Here is a 26,174-nt window from a genome sequence, read left to right on the forward strand (position 1 = left end):
CTGATCACTAAAAGTGACCGTGGACAGGGATACACCAGGCAAGGGAAAACAAACCAAATGCCAACACATGAACTGGCGGTGTGTGCTGCAGAGAAATGATGGGTCTGAAAGGAAATACAAAGGGAACGTAAAAGGTCCACTGGGATTAATATCAAGAATGGCTACAATCAGAAGACAGCCATCTTTCAGGCACGTTACAGCTAACACACTGTCAACACCCATTTCCAGCTATTAATACAAGCAGTGAGAAACATACCACAGTGGTAACAGATAAAAGCATGAAAAATTGGATAAAAGGAAGAATCAAAGTCATTCTGCTACTGTGCTCCATAACCTAAAGGTGTTCCTCTTTCATAAGGACCCACCAGCTTTAAGGGATGATGGGGAAGGAGGGCTCTCTTTGCAGCTTGGCTAACCAAGGCTTCTGAATCCTTAGAGAGCTTGTCAGTTCTTCACTTGCGCTGTACCTGTACCTCCTGTTTGACATGAGGATGGTAGGCAGTGCAGAGAAGGTTGCTGGATGGCTTTTCCCACGCCGCAGCCACCAACCTGCTGGCAGCCCAAAGGAGTCCGACATCCGATCCAGGAGGGATCTGCAATTCTTAACCCAAAGAGCTAAAAACAACCCCCCCGAAGACTGCATTCCTTCGCAGTGAGCACGGCTAGCTGGGAACCTTTGCCACCAGGGCTGACAAGAGGAATTAATCAGAGGCAGCTATCAGCTGCACGCTCCCCAGCAGCCGCAGCCCCGCCGCACCTCGCGGCCAGCCGCACGCACCGCTGAGCTCCGCATCTCGGCTGTTCCTTTCAGTTGAGTCATTACTGGAATATTTTATTGCCTTCCTGAGATGATTAACAGCTGTGACCTTTTCAAAATTTGGAAGGTTCTTTTCTGCATGCTAAGTAATAACACAATGGCTTAATTTAAACTACAGCACAAGCCCATTCTGCCTAAATAATCCCTGTCAACAATTAATTTAACATTAAGAGAGTGAAATAAAAATGCACCGTCAGTAGCAGTTTTGTTTTTAATTCATTTGTCCTTTGTAATATCCTGCTTCAGGCAGGAATTATTGGTGACAAAACCAGCCGGAGTTATCGCATCCATTTAACTTCTGCGCGAAGTCAAATCCCATTCAGCCGCAAGAAGCTGCAGAGATCCACGCTCCAACTTGGCCAAAGTCTCACTGCTGCTGCCTCCCGGTTCCCAGCCCCCAATGCACACAGCACCACGACGGAGCGGGTGACCTCAAGGCCATCTCCCTGTTGCCTCTTGCACAGAAACAACTGGAAGGAGACGCGTGCCAAGACAGGGCTGGCTGAGCGGCAGGGAGCAGCTCTGTTACATCCAGAGATCACCGCTCCTTCCTTCAACACAAACGCAGCAGTGATGTCTGTGAGCAGCCCGCCCTTCACGTGTTGGTATCCACTCAGCCCAGGATGCCCAGCACAGGCCTTCATGGCAAGCGGGGAACGTGGGATAATTGTGTGCATTGATTTTCAGTGGTGACCTACTGCCGTTTTTCAGAGGTTGCTGTGTAACTTCAAACCTGAAGTTCCTTCAAAATGCATCTGCGTGGAGAGGTGAGGAGCACGCGCTGCAAAGAGATGTGCTTTTAAGTCCCTGAAAGGCTGCGCTCAGCTAGGAAATTTAAGTTTCTGAAAAGGTAGATCAAGAGATCCCATATGGAAACAGGCCACTGGCAGCACAGGAAAGGAATCTGTTGGTGCCTGCTGTCCACGCAGAGGCAGGGCTTCTCTGCTTGCGTTCTCCTCCCTACTAGAGATCCACTTTTATCTCTCTTATCTCCCTTTAAGCCGCATCTGTGGTAATTGTTTTTGTTAAGCCTGGTTAATTAAGACTGCAGGCTCATCAGGGAAACCTCCCCCTTCCTTGGCTTCCCATTTCTGCAGTGGCTCAGCAGAGCACAGCACGGCCGTCACGCCGCTCCTGCCCGCCGCCTCCCTCCTGCCCCCGGAACGGCTTGGTTGCTTCTGGAGGGAGATTTTCCTGTTCTGCCGTCCCACATCGCAGTGCAGCGCTGACATCCCGCCTCCCCCAGCGCTACGCTCTTACTGCCTCTGTCTGAGGCCCTGGAACTTGGCTGCTCGGCTATCTGACAGGGTTCATTAATCAGCCGCTCTGAATTATTCATTACATATTTAACCAAATGCTCCACCAAAATCCCCAGCAGCCGTAAATCTCGCAAAAATCCATTACAAATTCTATTTATCTTCATAAACCACTAAATACCACTTTTTGCAAAGATTTCCTTAAGGCACCGCTAGCTTTTACCTTAAGCGATGCCAGAACAAAGGGCGGATTTCATCATCTGTTTTGGTTTCTGATAGTCCTTTTCCTTGAACCATTAATGTTCCTGAAAGCAGAAATGTAACTCAGCTTGTTATCTTTGCAAAATCAAACGCATTGGACAGGGCATTATTTGCCTCAGGCAATGCCATTTCAAGTTTGTATCACTGCTAGCCGGGACCTTTCCGTTCACAAAGAAAATCATCTGGATTTGACAATGACTGCTGCCACTCACCCGCAATGAGCACTTGCTCTTTCCCCAAGAAATCAGTTTCCACCCTGCTACATTTGAATGAACAAACCTGTGGTGTTTATTACATGGGAAATATTCCCCCTGAAGTCTAGAAGCAATTAGAATTTGTTTTTCTTTGCCTTAATGCGACGGTAACAAGAGAAATCGGATATTAACCGAGACCTTCCTTAGGAGAGCAATTTCATCTTTACCAACTCAGAAATTAGATTTTTAGCAATGAAATACAGCGCCTATTTGTTCAGTGGTAAGTGCTATGAAAAGAAAACCCAACAGCTGATGCCTGGATGCAAACCCATAGGGCAGCTGCCCCGAACGCCCCTCCCTGGGGAGCGCTCTCAGCCTGGAGCACTTTGCAATGCCCAACCACTTCTCAGGGACAACCTCAGCACCTCACGCTCCCGATTTCCTAATTTTGACCTGTATGATGGGCACATTACAACACTCCAAGATTCCAGATTACTTGCATTACACTGTCAGGCACGTACCTTTAAATGAGTTTTCAAGCCTATGCAATCCAGAACTCATTCCCTCACTCCTTACCCACAAAGTAACAAGTAACCAGCACAGCCCTCAATGTTGTGCTTGGCTGTCTGGCGCCTGCCTTGGTGTCTGCTTTCATCTCCATCCCTGCTGCACAGAAGCAAGACCAGGTTTCTCAACGTGACCGCTCTCTTGGGATTTACATAACGAATGAGAAGCAGTCCACTAACAGAAGGGCTGAGCACAAGGCCAGGCCAGACCTTGGGGGGGCGGGTGGGAGCGAGTCAGAGAGCGATCCACACTGAGACCGATGGAAATGTTCTGACACAGCTCTGAATGGAAACTGTGTGTGACCCCACTGTGTGCTCCAAAGGGAACTGCATACACAATGCAGAAAGCCTATGCAACTTTGTAGCACTGCTGAATTTCCTCAGACTTCCCCAAGATGCCTTGAGACTCGAGCAGAAAGTCTCTTTCCTCCCCATCTCCTCCCCAGCATGGCTGGCCCAGGCCAACAGGGCAGGTTTCTGTATCTACTGCAGGTCCACGATCTTAATTCATAGCATCTTTCAAATTTCACTTTGTGAATTAGCATCAGTGTAAGGCCGTGTAGCTTATTCTGAATTATTTTAACCAAGCATTCCAACCAAATCCATTTCTCAAGCACAGCTGGAGGCGATTTTGAGCAAGTACACTACCAAGGGAGAACGCTGCCAAATACTGTTAGTGGGTAACAGAATGCAAATCCAAACAGTGTGCATGTGCTCAGAACACAACAAAACAACCTATGGGAAAATATCCCTGTCCCACAGAGCAAAGCCCCGACGTTTCTCACTTGGCCTTCCAGGGAGCTCTACTTTACATGATTCACATAAGTGGAATCGTAACCCAAAATACATGGTCTGCTCTTAAAACCCCCCCGATGCTTTCCAAGCACCACTGAAGAAGACTCAGATTGCATCCACAAAAGGCTGACCACCAGAAGGCATTTCTGACTTCTTACAAATGCTTCTTTCCCTGCAGGAGCACAGGACAAACGGGACTGATTGCCTACGGCAGGCATGCTGTGTGCTGCAATCCGGAATGCTTACAGCAACACAAGAGCTTTTGGGGGGATATGCAGTAAAAATAGCAAAGCCTGACATTTAGAGATTAACGTTTTTTCCTTATGGAGGCAATTTTCAATGACGGTAGTGCAGATTCTCTTCATTTTCATTAAAAAGCAAGGCAGAGCTTAGGTCTCGGTGATTTAGGAAGGTGCTTCTCTCATAGGCAAGAATGTGAGGAAACATGAGTGTATGTATAGAGGTGACCGATTAACCCTTCTCTAAGTTAAAAGACAGCAGTTGATAATGGAGCCTAGACATACAGCCATTGCCAAGACACTGCATTCCAGAGAAGCCTATTTCAAAGTCATGTCTGTAAGGAAGCGTGGGCTTCTCATTGCGTCTGCTCTTCCAGTCTGCATCTTCTGGTGCCGCCTTCTCCATGCTGCACCGTCTTTTCTCGTTTGTTCCTTCCTTATTATTACATCAAACAGAGCCAAAGGAGCTCAGCACCATGGAAAAAAGGGCTGCCCTGTAACAACTGTGTGACCCCAAGATGGATATGTTCAGTGAATGCTGGCTCAGTCTAAGCTGTTGGAAAGCAAGTGGCAACATCACCGACGGCCTGATGCAAGCCAGCCTAAAAATCCAGAGGGACAACACAAGAGGCACTTGCTTTCATGTTCCTGGCCTCCAACAGCTCCCAGTGCAGTTTGTTAAGGGGATTCCATCTGACAACGCAGACCTTGGCTAGATTTAGAAGGGCACAGTGACTAAAGGAGAAGGGAGCTTTACCCAGCCTCAAAAACCACAGGTATCTGGGGACTGCCATCATTAACCTACAGCGATCAGTTTGGTGCATACAATCACCGCTAGCTCTGGAATTCTTCCTCCTTAATCCAACCTCTGCAGGAATACTAAAGCAGAGCACACTGTCCACTTGACCTGACAGCAGACCACCATGCTCTATGTGCAACCCATGCAGAGGGACAGCATGCTTCAAATTGGGAAACACATGTCTCACAGCCACGGTATCCTGTGATTCCACATCTGTCGCCCTCTCCCCCCAAAAAAAAAACCAGAATTTGGGAAACTGAGATAAGAACAGAAGCAAATACACCATCCCAAAGTAAACCACATCAGAAGTAACCACGGGGAAAGGCTACGTGCTGACGGAGGGGACGCAGCGGGGCCGCCGCTCAGCCTGCACAGCACACCACCAGGACACACAATAAAGGTGCTAAAAGCTCTGCAGTTGTGACAGCTCTTGGAAATCCAAGCCCTTGTATACACTGTGAATGTACTCATTGTTATAATAACTGCATGCTGATGAAAAACGAGCCTCCCTAGGATTATCCGCCTCATCTGTTCTTTATACAAATATTGCAATTTCCTCCCCACCTAACTTGTTTGAGAGAGGAGGATCAAGGTAAATGGGCTGAGAACCTCTTAAATGAGCACTCATTAATGTCCAGTAATTAGATCTTCAACCAATCCCACGCCTGTGTCACAATTCCTACAGTAGGACTCCCAACCACTCAGCCATTAACACAAGCCACGCAAACCCCACGCTGAGCGCCATGCCATTTTTCCAGCAGCAGAGAGGTGTCTCCATGTGTGGTGCATAAAAACAGCTTGGTTTTATGGCAGAGGGGAAACAGGGCTCTAACTCAGTGTACTCATACCGACGGTCATTATGCTGCTACTTCTGCTTCTGCGAAAGCTGCACATGAGCAGCCCTTGGTAGGAACAGGAATGCATTCCAGGTTGCGGGGTAAGGAGGTCTCCCAGAAATGTATATGCCCAAATGAGAAAAGTGTACTAAACTAAGGTTACGAGAAACTGCAACAACAGATGACAACATAGACAGAGATATCCAATCCAAAAGATCACATTACCATCTTTGTGCTTTTAGCTTATTCGTAGGAAAGCATCAGTACTGTGCACTACATCTGAGATGCTGGGCAGAGAAAGACTCCAGGGGGTAGAGTAAGCACCTAGGAAGAGCAACAGCACTGGCCCACTGGACACAGGTGCTTCCGTAAGGCTATGGCAGCCCTAGGCTGCAGCTGAGCTTCTCAACATGTGCCTTTATGTAACAAGCAAATACTTCTGCCAGAGTACAAGAAATATCTCAGAACCAAGTGATACTGCTAGGAGAATTCACAGGAACTTGACTTTTCAGGATAAAATTCAGGCTCCTGAAGATGAGGAAGAGCTAGGAAGAAACGTATGTCATGAATATCATTTATTTTCTCTTACGTTCTGCAGTGCTGTATGAATAGCGTCAGGATAGGCAGCTACTTGATATTACTTTCTTAGGCAGGTAAATCACTCCCCCATCTTGCTTTCTGCAACATTTAAACAGTAATAGTCTGCATATCTGTTTTCAAGTCTGCAGGAAAGAAGCACTCCGTTCTCTTACAGATGATCTAATAGAGATCGTGAAAGCTGGCACTGAAGTCTGACTAATCTGTCACTCACCTGGCTCCTGCACACTCACAGAAATCTGCATTTCTGAAACGTAGATGGCTGCCTTATGCGCCATTTGAGGCTGGCAGTGCATTCACCAGGCACCGTCACCCGCAGGCAATAAACGTGTAGCTCACTAACATCTGGTCCTCAGCTGAGAGGAGCAGACAAAACTTCCCCGAGGCCGGAACACGAAGGCAGCATTCAGAGGCGATGGTCAGAGGCGGAAGCACGGGGCAGCGCCCCAAAGCCTGGCCTTGTTCAGCCACACTGGGCTCTGGTCCCAGCAGCTGCTCTCACAGTGCCCAGCCAGGACAGCACGAGCTGCTGCTGATGGACGGCAACTGCAGCACTTGCAATGGATGCAGACCTTTCCTGGGGCAGGAGCTCCAGAATGCAGTGAGCTCCCTGCAGATCCAGGTCCTGCAATTATCTTGGTAATAACAAACCCAATAAAATGGGAGAGCTAATTCTGCATGACTGTTATGAAAGAAAACTTCCCCTCCAACCTAATGGAGTTGTCCATCATTATGCAGTCATTACCTGCATATGCACAATGTCAGCGGGGTTCATTAAAGCTGTTTGAAATGAAGGAGCAGCACAGAACGTTTCCAATTCACACTGAGGTTCTTTATGTACTGACAAGGCAAGGAGCAAGCACTTGCTTTCAGACAGTATTCTGTGCACTTCAAAACCATACAGTAAATACTGTGAGACCAGGGTAAGAACTACATGCCAATGTTATAAAAGGAGAACATTCATTAAGCACCTTTTGTTGTAACTGGATGCACTTGGACAACCTGTACCAGCATCAGAGCCATATCTGAGCTGAGAGGAATACCACTTGATTCCTGTTTTTCTTCGCTGATAAAATGAGATTCATTTCTCCTTATGTTTCCTTTGGGGAGGCATGCTTTCAGATGGTGCTACATGCTCGCTTTCCATTCCAAGGTCTAGACAGCTACCCAGGTCAGAAATCAATAAAACAGAATACAAGTTACCGCACAGACTTTATTAACAAGACAAACGTACAGTGCAACAGAATGGTAATTATTCAGTACACAAACATACAGATCTACCTGCTGTACATCTGTACTCAGAATAAGGCTTTCCTTTCCTGAGGGCTGCATGTTGCATTGGGTACCAAGTGCACGGTGACTGAGCTGCACACGGAGCTGCTGAGGGAGCAACAGGAGCTCGTTCACCACAAGAGCACGGATACATTCCCTAAAAATTGATAACCTGGTTCCCATTTAATTCCATTAACTGCCAGGCAGATGTTTTTCTTTTGTAGCATTGCAACCTATTGCGGAGAAAGCTGCAGTTAATTGCTCCATCATGATAAAATGCAGCTTTCTTGTTTAGAAAGAAAAGCAGAAGGGCTCTACACAATGTTCTATTGACCACAGAAAGGTAATTCAGTCGCACTGAGTGCAGGCATCCTAATTCTACCCATGAAAGCTTTTTTTTTCTAGTAAAACGAGTTCTAGACAGTAGCAAAGCAGGCAGCTTCCCAACATAGCAAATCATTGCAGCAAAAGAACCACATCCACGGTGCCTGCCCCCTCCTCCTCCCTCAGCGTCCTTCCTCCTCACCCCCACAGCCCTTCACCATCCCGCTCGCTTTGAGTTCTTCCACACTTTCCCACTCTACTGGGAAGTCAAAACACCAAAGCAATCTGGGTCAGGCCCGATTGATTCCTGCTTAGGCACCCTACTGCAGCGATGTGGAAAATGGAACAGGCAGGAGCACACCGCAGCGCAACACAGCACGAGGACAGACGCGGCCATCGGGAGCTACGACTTGTCGCCCACAACGAAAACAGGCCATTTTAACAACAAAAAAATAAATACACTGCTAAACACGTCGCTGCGTCTCCAGTCTTATTCCTGCATTGCTTAATGCCTGATGTGCTCCTCAGCAATACCCGCTCACAGTGCTGAAAGAACAAAAACCGTAAGGGAATTTGAACTTGTTCTTTCTTACAGTGCTTCCCAGTGACAGAGCCTTATCTGAAAGCAGAGACTCCACCTCTGCAGGCATTTCTTGGAAAGTAAAACTACGACCTGGGCAATATTTTACCCCAAACCCTATCAGCTGCTCTGGCATCAGTCTTCTCATTTCAGCTTTGCATTCCGCCTGTGCCGCTATGCCAGTGCATTACACTGTATTTACTATCAGTTAAGTTACAGCCTTAAATATTTACTATCAGTTACAGGCTGATATTATAGCCTTATGTTGTACAGACTCACAGATGTCAAGCATTGCTGCCCACTGATTTGCAAAGCGCTGTGCTTTCTGTCACACCAGACAGCAGCGTGGAAAAGGCAAGCAGTGAATGTGAAGGCATAATGAACATGGATGCAAACACGTTCATGCTGTGCAGAACGGCACGATGCTTGCTAAAAGTCAGCACACCCCTTCAGCAGCGTTCAGCTTGTTTACTTCTGCATCTCTTTCACGTCCTCCATGAGGAGACTGAGAGCAATTTTCACATTTTAACTTCCCCAACCTCTTCTCCTCTTTCTGTTTCTCCAGATCTATGTTTGCAAATCTGCCCGTCACAGCACCAGCAGAGCATTCTCCGTGACACTGCTGTAATTCACCTCTGCCAGGAGCATTTCCCATTTGACTGCTGCAAAAACCTTGTGCTACGATAATTACAGAAGAACCTACAGCCTAATCTGTTAAACTACCCCGAAACCTGCCCTGGGAGACATAGGAACATGTCACTGTTGTGGAATCAGTGTGATGTTCCAGTAAGATGATGTAGGGTAACAGAAGTGAAACACAGAGAAATCATTTCCGAGAGCTAGCTGGGGTTATTCAGAAACAAACGAACAAAAAAAAGCTGAAAAAGATAAAAAGCAATGACAAACCAGAGAACGTATGGCTGTGCAGCAAAGCTCACCCACTGCACACAAGCAGTGTGGCAGATACGCGCGTGCCTCATCAGTCACTACTGGAAATCAGCTCCAGCACCAAGAAGCAAGGCTGCAAGGCAATGCAGGCTGCCAGGGCAGTTTAAGGACTACCCAGAGGGTTTGGGTTTGTTGTGTGTGCTCATGTCTGCTGTTCCATGAGCCCTGCTCACTTCCATGTCCTTTGGAACCTTTCCTGCCAGTTGCTCAGGAATTTCTCTTGGGATGCGTGGAAAAATGCATTCAGCAGAAATAAAGAGAACCTCCTGTCCTTCCCCATCTTTTTCCCTCCGAGTTTCCTTTTTCCTCAGAGTTTCAACAGATAACAGAGCAACTTCATGCGTCCAGTGCCAGTGAGCAAGAGAATAATCTGCCTATCCATCTGCCTATTTCTTCAAATGAACAGAGGCTTGAAGCTGTATCAATAGCCAGTGAAAAACAAAACCAGATCTGTTCATGAAGTAAAGACAAGCATGCTATTCAACTTTGGAACTAGGGAAACGCATCCTGCTACGTATACAGCAAAGCTGACATGCATCCAAAATCGCATCATATGCTGCTTTCAGACAGAAACAGGCTATGGTGAGACTGACCACCTTTGCCTCCAAAACAAAAGACGGCTCCTAATTCAGCTTAGAACAGGACTCGTGCTGAGGCCCCTTTCGTTTTCCCCCAGGCAGCTCTGTGAGGGTCCTGAGGACACCAGGAGGAAATGCTTTACCACGGGGGCAGCGAGACCCCAGCCCTGCTGCCCAGAGAGCTGAGGGCCTCCCACCTCTGGAGGTGCCCAAGGCTGTGGATGGGGCCATGGGCACCTGGGCTATGGGAGCCAGCCCTGCCCGTGGCAGGAGCTGGGACAGGGGGTGCTTTAAAGCTCCCTTCCAACCCAAACCAGCCTGGGATTCTGCGAAGAAATGACTGAGGAGATTAATGAGTCTCATAAGCACTCGTTAGCCTCAGCAATTTCGAGTGTACAGACCGTCTCCAAAATGGGAATTTTCTGAGCTACTGTTGCAGTGGTGGTTGCCACCAGTCCAGGCTTTATGAGTTGGTTCCAGAAGCTCGGTGCTCAGAAAGCAAAACAAAGCGTTGCATCTCTTGATAGCTGCGATGTGCCCACAGTACGTCGTGCAGCTCCGAGTAATTAAACAGATCAGTTGTTATTCACCAGGCTTGGAACGAGCTCAAATGCTACCCCTCTGACTGGATTGTGCCATACTATTTAACTTAATAAATTCCACCGCAGAAGATTATTTTGCAATGAAAACAGATCATGTTTTGAAAAAAAAATAAGGCTAGCATATGATTCACATTTTGCAGTATACCTCAGAAAGCAAATGTGTCGGTACTTCAATTGCATTGAAGGACAACCAAAAGGAAAAAAAAACAAAGCAGGACTTCCTATTGTGCCATTTCCATCCTACCTTGCGCATTCTTCACTCCATAGCTAACTGCTATCAACAAAGAACTCACCTAAACTCACCGCACCAACAAAAGGGAGATAGAAATTAATTTGACAATAAACATTATAGTCTAAGAAAACACTTCGTTAAAATGTTATTTCTCATCAGAACACAGCTGATGACTGTATGTTATTAAACTAAGCGATCTAAACCGTATAAACAGTATAAAACTGAAGATAAATATTTAAAGAAAACTCAATTAAAAGCAGCAGAGAACACTGGAAAAGAGCTTCTGCCTTTTAGAAGACACTTTGGATCTTGCAGGGCACTGCTGCAAAGAGCCTTGCTTTGGGTGGCACCACGGTGATGCTAACAGCTCTGATGGAAGTAAGATGGCAGATGAGAAGAAAAGAGGGCTCAGGGCAGGATGCTATGAGACAGGGCATGCTGAGCACAGAGCACGTCCCCCTGTCTCGTGGAGATGCTCTCCCCTCTCTGCAGGAAGCACTCCAAGTGAGTTGCCCTGCACGTTCTGCATTCAGAGGGCTGCTGCCATGTAGCAACTCACCTCTGCTGCTGCCTGCTCTTCTCCCCCCAAAAGCCAACAAACGCAACTGGTACCAGGGCTGGCTGCAGAAAGAAAGAAATGGGATGGGGGTTTCAACATCTTCAGGACAAAAATGCCAGATGGAAGAATCAGACCTGTGGACTCTGGCAGAGGAAAAAGAGTGCAGGCTTAACACTTCCTGTACTGCTAGGTTCTATGGAGGAGGTATTCAAAGACTGGGCACAGCAGCAGCAGCCACGGCACGTGATGGGAGGATTGCAGGCAGGCAGGGATCGGTGGCAGATGGTGAAGGGCACTGAGCTGACATGTTGGCCATGTACTGTCGTGACAACTGGGTCCTGGGGGGGAACGTTCTGAGCACAGAAGTGTTTGAATCGTGGCCTTGTTTTTTGTTTGCTGCTGAAAAGTGATTGGATACAGGAGAGGAATGGTGATGACAGATTTCATCAGGAGAAAAAAGTTGAAATGCGTTTAGTTAGAAAAGGAGAACGCCTAGAAAGGATGATGGATTAAAAAGCAAAGGAACAGAGCAATTAAGACAGACAACTGAAAATAAAGAGCATAGAAGAGAGAACAGGAGATTCATCAAGTAATGAGATTAGCAGTGCGGATAAAGGTGGTGAAACATCATCATTTACCATGCCACTAATCCCCATACAGAAGAAGTTCCTGTTCACCACGCAATGAAAGTTAAAGATTACGTGATTTGCAGAAGGATGGATTAATTCCCTTTTAATCATTGCATGGTCTGCATTACTTCTGAGGCCCTTCCTACCCAGCCACACGTCCTCGCTCCGCACAAAGGGACCTTACATAAACGGCCTTCCAGCGCAGCACAGGTGATGGATGGATGCTCTGCACTGCACAACAGATTTGCAGCTAATGAGCAGATGCAGCCACCCTGCTGGAAGTGCCCTGCTCACAGCACACGTGCAGCACAGCTCTCCAGACAATCTAACAAACATTGCATCACACTTACAGAGCCAATTCCCTCCTGTTTCATAAGATGCTAAAGCAAGCCGACAGCACGCTGGAGTTTGCTGTGCCCCGACTGTGTTCAGCCCGCACACAAACGCAAACATGTTGGAAACCTCTCCCTGCCAAGGCAACTTTCATCATTTCTACAGCAGTTTCCTTCTGTAAGGTTAAAAGCTGTATGTGCAACTCAGAACCTGATTCTAGAAACTCCAACAGAAAGCGCACGAGAACCTTCCACCCTTCTGTTAAACAAGAAACTCAGAATAATCCCACCTCCACTGATCCAAGAGATTATCAGCTACATCCCCAAGCGTGTGTGTGTACACAGACTCACTGCCTTCCCAGACAACACACAGCCCACTGGGTGCCCCACTAACTCCCAGCAGCCTGGTTTCTCAGGCTAAACCAGCAGGGCAGGATGGGCAGCACCCCCCACTACCGTGCAGTGAGAGATGACAGCTGCAGGAGGAACCCAGGTGTACAAACCTAAACACTGCTGCCTATGTCCAATTAAAAGGCTGCAGGAAGCTGAGGAACACGCAGAGCGTTGCAGAGTGGTCCCAGTTGGAAACATTCTGCTTCCAAAAGCAGCAGATACAGCAATGGTATCGGGCTGTCTCAGGTATGCTGAGCACCCGGCCCACATGGAGCTCAGGGGACAGCCCAGCCCTCCCTCCTCTGCTTCTCCCTGCAGAACAGGAAGGCCATTAACGTGGCTGTATGGGCACAATTTGAAAATGCCTGTTAATGAAAGTTTTTGGTGCAAGTCCCACAGCTACCCAGTGCATATTTACAGACAGCTGGGGAATTAAAAAGGTGGACTATCCAAGGTCCACCATCTAGAAAACAAACCAATGTGACTGTTCAAGTTTCCCAGAGCCGTGCATTGGATCTCTGTTTACAGCGTGGTTCAGCCTGCAGAACTGACGGCCAGAGGCAGCTCACCACGAACTGCAGTGGCATGCTGGGGGTTAGCAACTGGAAGGAAAAGACAGCTCTGAGCCAGAATTTCTGTGAAAAATGGCTGAAAGAAGGGATATCTGAAGCTGGTAACAATGGCCAGAAGGCACTCGCATCAAGTTAAAGCCCTTTTCAGGATATAGCCCCAGGAGGACCCTTCCCAGCCTGCTCTGTGTTGCGCCGTCATTTACGGGTGCAAAGGCAGAGCGTGCCTTGGGGGATCCAAAATTCATCCCCAGCGGCAGCAGCAACGCCCGGGAAAGTTCCTGGCTGCCTCTTTGTTTGGTGATCAGCCACCTCGCAGGGGAGTAATGGGCTGGATGCACGCTGGGGAGCAGCAGCTGAATGCCAATCGTAGAGGCACTGCCTTATAGACATTTGGGCTGCCTTCTGCTCTATTCATCCAACTCTTGCAGTGAATGAATCCCAACACATTTTTCAGCCCAAAACACAGCTACCTTTGTGGCTCTGTCACCCCCCCGGCGCCGAGCAGAGCTTACCACGTATGTGCCACCGTGAAGCGCCGGCGCTGGCGGATGCTTTTGTTCACGAGCAACTTTCTGAAAAAGCACGGAGAGTTCCTTGGAGAGCTGCGGGGAGAGATTTTTGGAGACGTGGGTCTGTTCCCAGGCAGCTTGGGAAGCTCGAGTTCTAAATGCATCTGTTCTTTGAAAGTCCTGATGTAAATCTCCGACTCCGGAGTAGTAAGTTCCCTGGAAGAATCTCTTGCCGTCATAGTTCAGACGTTATGCTCTCACCATTCAGAAAGCAGAACAAAAACACATCACACGGGCATCGCCGCAGATTAAAAACGTTGATAAATCGGCAGAGCTTATCCCACCCGCTCACCAGGCTGCCTTCCAAACGCGAAGGCTGCCTGGAGCAACAGCAGCAGAAAGGGGAGGACGGCGAGCCAGCGCTGTCAGAAAAGCCTTTATCAGCCCGGCGCTCCCCCTGAAAATGCGCCAGCGTGTTTGTGTGTCAGCAGCCTCCTTGCAGACGGGGCCGGCCGCGAGCTGCACGCCGACACTCGCTGCATTCATTCAGCCGCGCGCCCGCTCATGAAAAATTCATCAGGACCCTCTGCTGATGAACCCCTTCCACAGGGCGCTCCGGCTCCGCACACCTGCACAGCAGAGCAGTGCTGCGTGTCGGGCTGGGCGCTGAGCACATCAGGGGGTCCCGCGTCTGCCGCGAGCCGGGTAGCGCCATTCATTCAGACCCAGGATGCTGAACAAAAAGGTCTCCATTCAGATTTAGGTTTAGGCATTACCGCAGTAGCTCCACCCATGGCGTGTTATTGGCTCGATATTATTTTGACAAGTGGCTTCTGCTCAGCTCCATCCTGCACTGTGAGCGGGTCGGATTCCCATGCAGTGCTGAAGCCTCAAGCTGGGGGCTGTGCCACTGCTGTCGGGTACGGCCAGAGGGACCCTGAGCTGTGGCTCCGGCGCTGACACTGTGAGATGCACTCAGCAAAAGGTCTAAAACAGGCAAATGGGGGGGGAGGAGGGGGGGGGTAGAAGGAGAAGCAACAAATAACATTCTGCAAGAACAAAGGCTGTGAGAATGCACGCAGCACAGATGCAGCTGCACAGATGCAGCTGAGAGCGGCGCTGTGCGTTGGCACCCTGTGTCTGGCCGATGGGCAGCTGAGCACCAACAGCCCCCAGCCTGCAGTGTGTGGTGAGCAGGGGCTGCCTGGACAGGGCACGTTCATTCCAAAAAAATTAAGCCATCTGGGGATTTAGAAACAACAACAAAATCTGCTCTGGATATAAACAGCACAAAACCAACTTTTGTACTTGTAAGGCAAGAAAAAAAAACCAAACCCACAAGCACAAGGTGCAAGGAAGTTAAAGATGAGATGCTGACAGAGAGAGAAAGCATCTTTTCAACTGGTCAGAACCAGGAGAGCCTTAAATGTAAATACAGGGATTCTTTGTGAAGGAGGAGGAGAAAGGAAAGAGAAGCCCAGGCAGAAGGGGATGGCGGCCCTCCGATGTGCGGACAGAGGCTGAGTGCACAGCGTGCCATCAGTTACACAGCTGATCACCTGCAGTTCCAGGGTTCTCTTCAGTCACATCCCAAAACACTCTGCAAAAACATCTGCATGCCTTTCTCAGCATCAAGCAAAAGGCTCTCTACAGAAGGACCAGGCACCAGACACCGTGCCCATTAAGCTACGCACCATTCACAGTCGCTAGAAAAAAGAAGTAGAAAAATCTCCCTGAGCATCACCTAAGGACACTGCAAATTGCAGTGTTATCTGATGCTCAGAGGTTTACAGTTTACACAGTAGCTGAACAGGAACATTTAATGCTTCAGGAGCTATGACGTATTAGACTGTGATACATTGTGCTTCATCTCCACTGTACTGACAGCCAGGGAAAGACAAAGGGAAGCCTGAAAGCAATCTGGATGAGAAATAAAAGTCATGCAAATGCTTAGAATCTGGAATTCCAGACAAGAAAGAAAAGAATTTTCTAACTCACTGGGAACCAAAATGAGGTATTTTGAAATGAGAACATATTGTATATTAGAGAGACAGTATTTCTATGCCTTTTCATTAAGCTGCTGAAATAGCAAGGAGAAAAAAGGGGAATCCATCCTTTAGAAGCGCTCTGCAATAAAGCATGCTGCACCACAGCACGTTCCTCATACCGAGTTTGTACTTCCCTACCTGAACCCAGAGCTCTTTCACAAGCAGTGTCCATTTAGGAAGTGCTCCTCATTATATGGACGCCATCAATTAGTAATGAGTTACCAACCCTACTGAGAACATTGCAGCACAGCGTGCCAAGGCTGCTGATGGAGAGAAGGAAAACCAGGAAGACTAAGCCAGCAAGGTGGGAAAAGGAGAGCAGGAGCAGAGGTAACCCTTACACACGCACAAGGGATGAAAAAGCCAAGTGCCACTCACTGCTTTGTCCAGCCACAACACCATGCTGAGGTCTAGGACACATAACCAAGAGCACAGCACGCGCCTTCTGCTGGGGATCTGGCAGGGCTGGGCAGCAGTGGGACCTGCTGGGGAGCTGAGCTCACTGTGCGGGCTGCCATCCTGCACGCTGGCACACTGCACACAGCCACGGTCTGTACTGTCACTGCCAACATCAGCACGGGAATCCCATCGAGACAGGCTGCTCGCCTTCAGGATAAGCCAAGAAGAGGTGAGAACATCTCGAGAGACCTGGAGTAACTGGCACATGTAAGAATAAAGCTGGCAGTAGTTCTGAAAAATGACTGTTCTTGCTGAGGTTACAGTCAGCAACAGGGCATGAGGGCAGACAGAACAGCCAGGTACAGGGCTCAGCCCCTGCAGGTCCCCCCCATACAAGCAAAAATGGCCAACAGGCATCTTGCTGTTGCCTGAATTCATGCAGTGTGACACAGGAGGACATAACACAAAGATCTGGCTGCCCTTAGAGACCAATGTGAGCGCTGAGATAAGACAGTCCATGAGCAACAAGGCATTTCTGATCAGAAAAGCGACTGGTCATACAAAGGAAGAGTGATGGAGGCAGAAAAGATGATTAAAGAAGGGCCTGGCAGTGGTGAAAGGAAAAAAGAAAGAGCTTGGAAGAGCAGGGGAAATTAAGGAATTTTCCAAAGTTTATTTGGGTGCTTCTTCATGCAACCTTCCTAGAATGGCATAAGAGTTTAATATTTTTTAATAGAACAACTGATATAGATGGAAAACAACACTGTCAAGCACACAACCCCTCATCGCGGGCTGGTCTTCACCCTGCTGTGAGCATGCACAATTGCTAAGCAACAAGAAAACATACATTTTCTTTACACTAGCACTGTTCTTTACCTGTTTCTATGTCAGAGTTGCCAAGATAAAATAAAACGTCAGGGAAGAAGTGATTGTGAGATGCCCTGCATGCTTCAGGGGGAAGGGAAGAGCTAACTTTTAGTTAGGTGACTGTTCACAGCGCTTGCAGTCAGTAGCCATGGGATGATTCTCCCGTGAAGCACGCCCTGTGGCAGCCCATTTCGATACCAGCAGTTGGGAAGCTCCTCTCTTACGCAGGTCATCGCTGCGTCCCTACACATCAAAGCTTCCCAAAAGGACAGCGCTAACGTTATTGCCAATAAAGCCATTCTCAAAATATTAATTAGGCGAGGTATTTCAAGAGACTCCGAAAGCAGGGTGACGGCAGGGTGACAGCACGGCCCCCAGCCTCTCATCCATCTCAGGGCTGTAGGATTTCTGCCCAAAGCGCGGGGCAGGGATGGGCTGGAGGAGGGTTGGAGGTGCAGTGCTTAAGAGGAGCTCCAGAGGCTCAGAGAGGTGAACGCAGTCCTGAGGAGGAGGAGGATGAGACCGACACAAGGGGAGGTGGTAAAGCATGCCTTCCGTACCTCCCTTCCACCACAACCAAGATGCACGCTGTGTCTATTCCGCTACTGACTGCATTAGGGGCAGATGCTACACTGCTTAATTCTACCCATCCTAACCCATGCTAGTTCATTCTACCCTTCCTAATCCATATTTTGCTCTTAGCTCCATTCAAAGAAGCAGCAAAGCCGACGACGTGCTCTACTTAAACATATACCTATGACTGACATTTTTAAACCATCGCACCAAAATCTGATGCTTTAAAATAGTCATTTAGCCTGAATAAAAAGAATTCACCATCCTAATTTGAGATGAGCTCCATCAGCCTCAACTTCCTACAACAAGGAGGAGGAGAACCCCAACACAGCACAGCAACCACGCTTCCAAAGAAAGCAGAGCAAACCCAGTCCTTAATAACAGTATAAATGTCACAACAAAAACATCATCTGGAAGCTGCATGCAATAAACTGCTCCAGCCCTCCCTTAATAATGTCCTTAATAGAAGCCCAGCACAGGAACCCGTCCTTTGGGCCCACAAGTGGGAGGTTTTATGCTTTGGGTTTTGTTTTCTTTTCATCTTTTTAAGTACAAAGCTCATACTCACTCCTTGCCTTCACTCAGTTGCAATGTCTGCTGGCTCACAAGCTCAGCTTCTAAAAGATGGTCTCTCAATAGCTCCGTGACAGAAAACTTTAAATGACATGTTTGAGGATTCTTCTTGTATTTTCCTGAATGTTTCCAAAATTGAAATGCTGAACGAGAGGCAGAAATACATCACTAATTACTGGTTTGCAAGACAAGTTCCCTGCGTTGAAGGGGCAAAAATAATAATTACAACTCACTGCAATTTATATTACCATCAGAAGATCAGTTTTTGCTATATTCAATAGTTTGAAATCATACACTCTGTACCTCCATTCCCACAGATTTAGGGGCCTTTGAATTCTTCTGAGGGGCTGACACCAGTAATTCTTGCACAGACCTTGGAAGTGACGCTTTGGAGCGCTATAAATGGCCACAGAAGACAGAACCACAGCACCTAGCAACACTTACGTTTGCAGAGCAAGAGCTGAGCCAACTGCAAAAGAAAGAAGCGACTAGAAAAGTCTGTCCTTATTTTAGAGAGTCTGGACAGCAGCACAAAGAAATTACGCACGTCTAGGCGCTTCCCAAGGGCTGAGCAGGACCCGCTCTACCCTGAAGCCCTCCTGAGCCCTTCCCAATTAATTAGCATCCAGTTGCATTCGAGCAGATCAGCCCTCATTTAGCGGGCAGCTGGTGTGGGGGTTTTTGCTTTAGCACCCAAGTACTGCAGTTTTGGTATGCGACTTTGTGAGTTTTTAAGTCCTTACAACACCTCGTACCTCCAGCAAGATGAGGAAGGTCCAGGATCCACTTCGGTGGGTCACAGAATAACCAACTGCCTCTCAGAAAGATGCCTGGAGAGCCCTCAGCAGCACGCCTGCGCACACAGGGCTGCTCCTCGAGATCAAGCAGTCCCTGCGCCGCCTGAGCAGCGCTCACAAGGTGGATGGACAGGAGGCAGAGCTCCTTGAACTCTCCCATAGTTCAACAGAAAGCAATGCTTCTTAATCACTACCTCGCTGTTTGTTCTTGTAAGTCTTTTTGTTGTTACCTCCCAGGAGCTACATATGAGGAGATACATTTACGAATTATAAAGCCCTGGGGAATGATGTAAGATATGGCGCTCATAACAGTAACTTCCTTAGCAACTTTGCGCTTGATTTAGAATGCATCTCAGAGAACTTCTAACTGCCTTCTGTATTATCCCTAGTGAGTAATCACATATGTCAGAACAATCTGCATTATGTTAGATTATTTTCTGATTTCAGAGCTATAGACTAATGCTTCACAAGTGAATTGAGCACGTAAGCTTATTCTTCAAAGGCACAAACCTCTGTGGTGACTGGAGAGCAAAAGAAGCCAGGGCAAAGAAAAATTACGGTTCAGTTTTCTTGCCTACCTGCTCTGACACGGGCAATGGGAATGGGCCAACACTGCACGCTTGGCCCTGGACAAACCCCTCCTCCTTTCAGATAAAGGATTTAAGTCATTCCCATGAGCAAACAATTCTCCATTACCAACCTCACCTGCAACAGCTGAACAGACCCAAAAACAGGACTGTTAATCTGAAACTGCTCTATTCCGGTACTTTACTCTTAACCCTTTCAGGTTCTTCAGTCTGCTGTAGTTGACTGAGAAAACAGTGTCCCAGCTTGCACCCAAGTGACTTGGGGTTACTGTATTGAGTTTCAGTCTGTGTACAGGTCTCTCAAATTAAACAGTGTAAAGTTTACAGCACACGTTTGTTTTTAACTGCTGTTCCCCAAAGAAAATGCAGAGAGGTAAAGCTTACCACATTTACTGTTCAACTACAAGGCTGTAAGCTCCAGCTTGGCCAAGAGCCTTCAGTTTTGGTGTCTGGATACCGAACAAAATGCATTGTGCACCAGTCAGGATTCACATACTGCCTTTGTGCATTACAGCTCAATTAGAGGAGCAAATTCACAGCCCAAAACCTACAGACCACGGGCTAAAAGAAAGAAGTGGACAGACTCTAGCAGGGCCTATTGTCACAGGACAAGAGGAAATGTTTTCAAACTAAAAGAGGGGAGATTTATATTGGTTATAAGGAAGAAGTTCTTTATGCTAGTGGTGGTGAGGCAGTGGCACAGAGCTCCCAGAGAGGCAGCGATGCCCCATCCCTGCAGACACCCAAGGTCAGGGATGGAGCTCTGAGCACCTGGTGGAGCTGTAGGCGTCCCTGTTCATTGCAGGGAGTGGGACTGAATGGCCTCTGAGGGTCCCTTCCAACTCAAACGATTCTATGGACTGCACGACAGCCTCTGGCACTGACAGGCAGTGGCAGGCAGGTGACATGAGCCCCCAAGGGCTGGCTGCACAGCTCACCTCGCATCACCACCTGGCACCAACCACAGCCACTGAAGACAAGCAAATCCAATGGTGAAGGACAAGCACCAACAGAACAAACAGGTTTCTTATGTCTTGGCAGCAGAAGCAGTTGTATCTCAAGGGGGTCTCACAATCAGAAGAACCATTCATAACAGACCAGAGATAATAGAGGGTTGCTAATGAACTGATCTCGTAGCTTGGTTACAAGTATTTAGAAATGTGATAAGTGGACTTTGTTGAGTTTGGCTGGGAAAAATGCACAGTGCATGGAATCCTACCCTCCCAGCCATGCAGCAGGCAGGAGCAGAGCTGCAAGAGCAGCCGGGCTGCTAAACAGACACAGCACGACATGGGAAAGAACATTCCTATGTGCATCCCAGCACAACCCAAATATTCTCATTCTTTCCATTCCTTAATTTCTCATCTAACGCAACACTGGACTCCTTCTAGTGCGAGGAGCTCACAACTTAGTCCTCTGCCTCTCAAAGGCCCAGGAGGGCACAGTGGCACTGGCAGGCCTGGGTGCTGGCAGCGGGATGCACACGTTCTGTCACACCATGCTCCAGAGCTCAGGCAGCACTGAAGCAGCACAGGGGCACGTGCCACAGCCAGCGCAGGTCCCATGCTGCAGGGCACAGCTCTGCCTTATTCTACACACCTTCGCATGGACGCTTCAAACAGCCACGCTGCTGTCAGGGCAGCACAGAGCAGCCCACCACCCGACGTGCCAGCGATGATGTGCCATCCAGCACGGCTCTGCTGCGCGCCAGCGATCTGCTGCACACAGGAGGGTGGCTCTCCAGGGAACAAAGCAAGCAGGTTTTGATCTTTCCTTGCAGGTGAAGTCATCATTAGTCAGAAGTTTAAAGATAAAAGAAAGTTGTGTCAAATTCTTGTCTGATTCAGCTTTTCTATCAGCTGTATTTCCATAATCTCCATTTATTTTATATTCTTGGGGAGGACGAAGTTTGAACATAATATTTCAGGAGCTTCATTGTCTTTTGCTAATTAATGGTGACTCATTTCTTTCCATTCTAGATACATTTCATGCTGTCTTACTTCATTCTGGATAGAGGTGTATAATTATAACTGAATCATTCAGGGCCCTTTCTGTGTGCCTTCAGCTACCTCTGCTGCGAGTGAGTTCCTCCAGGCAAAGCCTGCAGCGCAGCCTTCAGCATCAGCTGCAAAGAACCAGCGGGCTCCGTGTGCAAGTCAAACTAAAAGGGGATGTTATAAGCAGAGGAAAAGCCAACAAATCTAATAAATGCAAACTAAGGAAAATGTAGTACTGCAAAAACATAAACTGTGCACAAAAAGAAACACTGTAAGAAATGACAACAGGGAAAGGTAAGTTTTTTGCCTTAACTGAAGATTAACCCAATGTTATGTTTCTTCTTAAAATTCCTCTGTACCAGCTATCTGAAGCATAAATTGTATTTATCGTATTCAGGATTTCTGGAAAACATCAAAACACAAAAATCTATCCAAGAGCTTCAGAAAACAACAGCACCAGGCAACATCTAAATACAGGCAGCAGAGCCACTTACCTGTATGCTGAGAAAACCAGTCAGTGACAAGCAGGTGACAAATGACCCGTGCAGCACCAGGCGTGCAGTCGCACCGACCTGCTGCTGGAGATCAGAGCAGGGCAGGGGACACCAAGGACAGCAGAACCAAAGGCTTTTCTCCTTCCCACACGAGGCACACATCCCCTGCCCACCACCTTGCCAGACCCAAGCGGGTGGAAACCACAGAGAACTTTTCAGGAGATGCCTGTGAAGCACAGCAGACACTGTAAGCATATCACAACAGAACCTTGCAGCTTTTTCAGATCCTGTCTGGAGGGGCTCCTGGCTCTCCAGGCCATGAAATCCAGAGCTTAACACCAGGACTGAGCAATGCTTAAACGCAGCAGATAAGATTTCAAAGGAAGCTCACTGAAGAGCAAGCTCAACATCAAAATCACTCAACAGCTGAAATCCTTTACGATTATTCACAGTCAACACTCATATCTTTCTCAGTGTGAAGAAACTGAGGTCAATCATACTAATTCTGTTTTATGAAACTACACGACCATATGCATTGTCCAGAAACAGCACAGTGTAATTAAAAATTGTTTATCCCATAGAATGCTGTGAGGAACAGAGCTGACCTCCTTTTCCAGATGCACGCATGCCCTATGGAAATGCAGCACAGGCTTTTGAGATACAGGAAGCACGTTCAATGGGAGCAATTGATCCTGGTTTAGCACAAGAGAACAGGATGTGATTTACACAAGTAATTTACTGTTTGGAGCAGATGACATTCAGAGGTCCCTTCCAACCTCAACCATTCTGCAATTTAAATATTTTTAAATATAGACAAAAATCAGAAGTGTGCTTATAAGGTGCTTCTTTCCCCCTCTAGGCTTATATTTTCCACATCATATGGAAAGGCAGCTCATCTCTTTTTTCTTCTATTTTTGGGTTGCAGCATATTTCTTCAGTTCTTACCTCGTTGTACTTGAAATAATGTCAGAAACGAGACTTCAGCCTATTGCACAGGGTAAGCAAATCTCCATACCCTTCCCCATCCTAACTTCCCATACTATCCCTTGGCCAGTTACCATCAGCACAGCAACTTCACAGGGGCCAAGCGCAGCTGAGCACAGCATCTGTGCTGAGCATGCAGTCTTGGACTCTGTTGCCCAAAATCCCACCGAATTTTGTTGTTTTGCACTTAACTTTGCATCGCATCTGCTGCACACTGTCACCACCTGGAGAAGAAGCTAGAGTACTGCAGGCACCCAATGCAATTTCCTTCCAGATTTTGATCATTTCCTGCATCATAAAACCACTTCTGAAGAAACCGAGCCCTAGAATTGGCCACTGGTGAATGACTAACAGTAACACAAGCTCATAAACAAAGCACTACAGTTAATTGGTTAATTATGAATGCTGTGAATAATAATAATAATCTTTAGAAGAAAAGACTCCAATAGCAACCAGTTCTGTCAGAGACAACTTCCTTCAAACCTCAGAGTTCTCGTTTGGCTCTGACAGACAAGTGAGGCGTAATTAACACCACGCATATTAGAAAGGCAATGAAGCTGATGCGGGGTGTGGAGCACAAGCCTTATGAGCAGTGGCTGAGGGATCTGGGCTGCTCCGTGGGCAGCAGAGGAGGCTCAGGGGAGACCTCATTGCTCATAGATCCTCAAGGGAGGCTGTGGTGAGGTGAGGGTCACCCCTGGCTCCCACGTAACCGGTGACAGGACGAGAGGCGATGGCCTCACATCGTGCCAGGGGAGGGGCAGGTTGGATGGTAGGAAAAACGTCTTCTCTGAAAGAGCAGCGAGGGAGTGGAATGGGCTGAGCAGGGAGTCACCAACCCTGCAAGTGTGGAAGGGAGGTGTGGATGTGGCACTGAGGGACGTGGTTCAGTGGGAAATGCTGGCGGTAGGTGAGCGGGTGGGCTGGGTAACCTTGGGGGCCTTTTCCAACCTTGGGGATTCCACGATATAATAGATACTCCATGACCTAAAAAGGTTTGCTCCTCATTATATTAAGCACAGAAGCTTCTCACCGAATTCTTAAAGCTGCCTCAATCTCCTCACGCTTTGGGATGGAGCACACAACAGCTTTGCCACAAACACTGCGGTGCCCCCAGGGGCCTGGGACAGACCCCAGCCCTGAGGAATGGCTCAGGCTGCTTTGGATGCTCTGCACAGCTCCCAGCCCGCTGCTCACACCCTGGTTCCTCCCATTGATTATCACAAACACCACAGGGCTGCTGAAGACATCGTAACAACCCTTATGAAAATACAGGGGGTGTGCATACAAAGCTGCTGTAAAGCTCCTGCAGTCAGACTGCCACTGCAGACCTGTATCCTGTACACTCCTTCCCCTGTATGATTTACAAAAGCTGTTCTGTACGTGTGCTGCTGTGCCATTTCCACACAAAATGCTATTACACCACAGCCGGCTTTTTGTTATTGCTTTGGTTCCAGTCTGCTCATTTTTTTGCTACTTACAGCAGCACTGGCCTCAAGAAAACACAGTTCTCACAAAATAAAAAAAGAGCAAAAACACCCCGAGGAGCAGCTTTATTTTTAGGTTCCCATGTATCTTAGTGGCAGTGTTATGTAAGTCACGGCCCAGCTCGCACAGCTTACCTCTGCAGTACCACTGGCAGGCACAAGTAAGGCAATTCCTGAAGAAAACACGGCAGGAAAACACTTGACAAGCAATCAGCCATACCTTATCCTCTGCTGCTTCCAGATAACACATTCTCTCTTGAACCCTGTTATTCCTTTCTTCCAATCAGGCTGTGCTTCCTCCATCAGCACACTCTCAGCCTACTGAGTGGCACAGCACTGATGCTGCAGATGAATTCTGTAAGCTCAAACCAAACCAAATTCCCCCTAACCTGTCTTTTTGAAAGGAAGCAAAGTACTAATGCTGCTGTAACACCATCTGGCTATGTTCTCCTTTGCTACACCACATTCTGCAGAACTTGGTAGCATACAGCACTGTGCACAGCACATGGTTATTTCCAAATCCCCACCTGAGCTCCATGATCTGCATCAGAACTAATCCCACCTGAATTCCTGGCATCCTACAGTGGTCCACAGGCAGCACAACTATTTAGGTTCTCAGCTTACCCCAGCAAGTGCTGATGGAAATCAGCCGAGATCTTTTGGCTATGCAGGGTAGGGATGTTGGTTTGAGTTCTTTGTTTGGAATTGATTTCGTGCTTTTTTTTCCTTCTTTGCCATCGATTTGTCTTCACAGCTTCGGATGCCAACAGAACTCTGTGGTGGAATTATTTCCTTTAGAGGCATCTCAGCCCACCCATTACCCTCCCTAAGAGTAATGCACTCAGATGAATACCCCAGCAGTTAGCAGAAAGCACTGCACTGCACAGATGGGGCCTCTCCAGAATTGCTCTGGGAAGAACGACAGATACATCATTATACGTAAAATCCCTCCCCGGATTTCAGTATGAAATCTCATCTGATGACAGAGACATTTGTCATCTGGCATTCTGGTCAGTGCAGAGCCCAAAGAGCAAAATGCTCTGCAGCAACAGAGGTAAGAAAGTGAAGAAACCGCCAGAAAGCAACAGCATTCCAGCACAAGCACTCGATAACAAGCGTGCAGCAGAGATTTTTGGACTAGAAGGACACAGAGAAACTGGTAGAGAGTGGCTCAGCAGAATGCATGCCCCAAAGAGGCACACAGCACGCGTTTTCCCAAGGATGTGATGGAGTTTGCAGGAGCACTGACCCCAACAAAGGCAGATCCCTGGCCACTCCTTCCGAGCGTTTCCTGCTCAGAGCAATCCTTCAGTGATGGGGTTTTGATTTATTCCTGCCTCTCCAGAAACTACCTTCTTGTTTTTCTGTTCGAGATGATAAATTTCTACAAAGACAACAATGGTTTGCACAAACAGGAAACAAAAGCCCAAACCAAAGTGGTTTCTTTGTCTGGTGCATAATGCCCACGGAAAGCCGTG

General features: G+C 47.8%; 1 protein-coding gene across 4 annotated transcripts in view; it reads right to left on the minus strand.

The window, feature by feature from the left end:
- Window positions 1-26,174, minus strand: part of PDE4B (phosphodiesterase 4B) — a 147,226-nt gene that overhangs the window by 94,057 nt on the left and 26,995 nt on the right. Inside the window, exon 1 of one of the 4 annotated variants that reach the window (XM_052666870.1) lies at window positions 13,894-14,200. The exons of the other annotated variants lie outside the window; for them this stretch is intronic. Coding sequence (XP_052522830.1) covers window positions 13,894-14,129 — 236 coding nt within the window. The 5' untranslated portion in view covers window positions 14,130-14,200. Of the gene's footprint in view, window positions 1-13,893; window positions 14,201-26,174 lie in introns of those variants that run through there. 4 annotated transcript variants of the gene reach the window in all.

This window comes from Tympanuchus pallidicinctus, unplaced genomic scaffold, assembly GCF_026119805.1.
Source record: "Tympanuchus pallidicinctus isolate F22 unplaced genomic scaffold, pur_lepc_1.0 scaffold7, whole genome shotgun sequence".
NCBI classification, from domain to species: domain Eukaryota; kingdom Metazoa; phylum Chordata; class Aves; order Galliformes; family Phasianidae; genus Tympanuchus; species Tympanuchus pallidicinctus.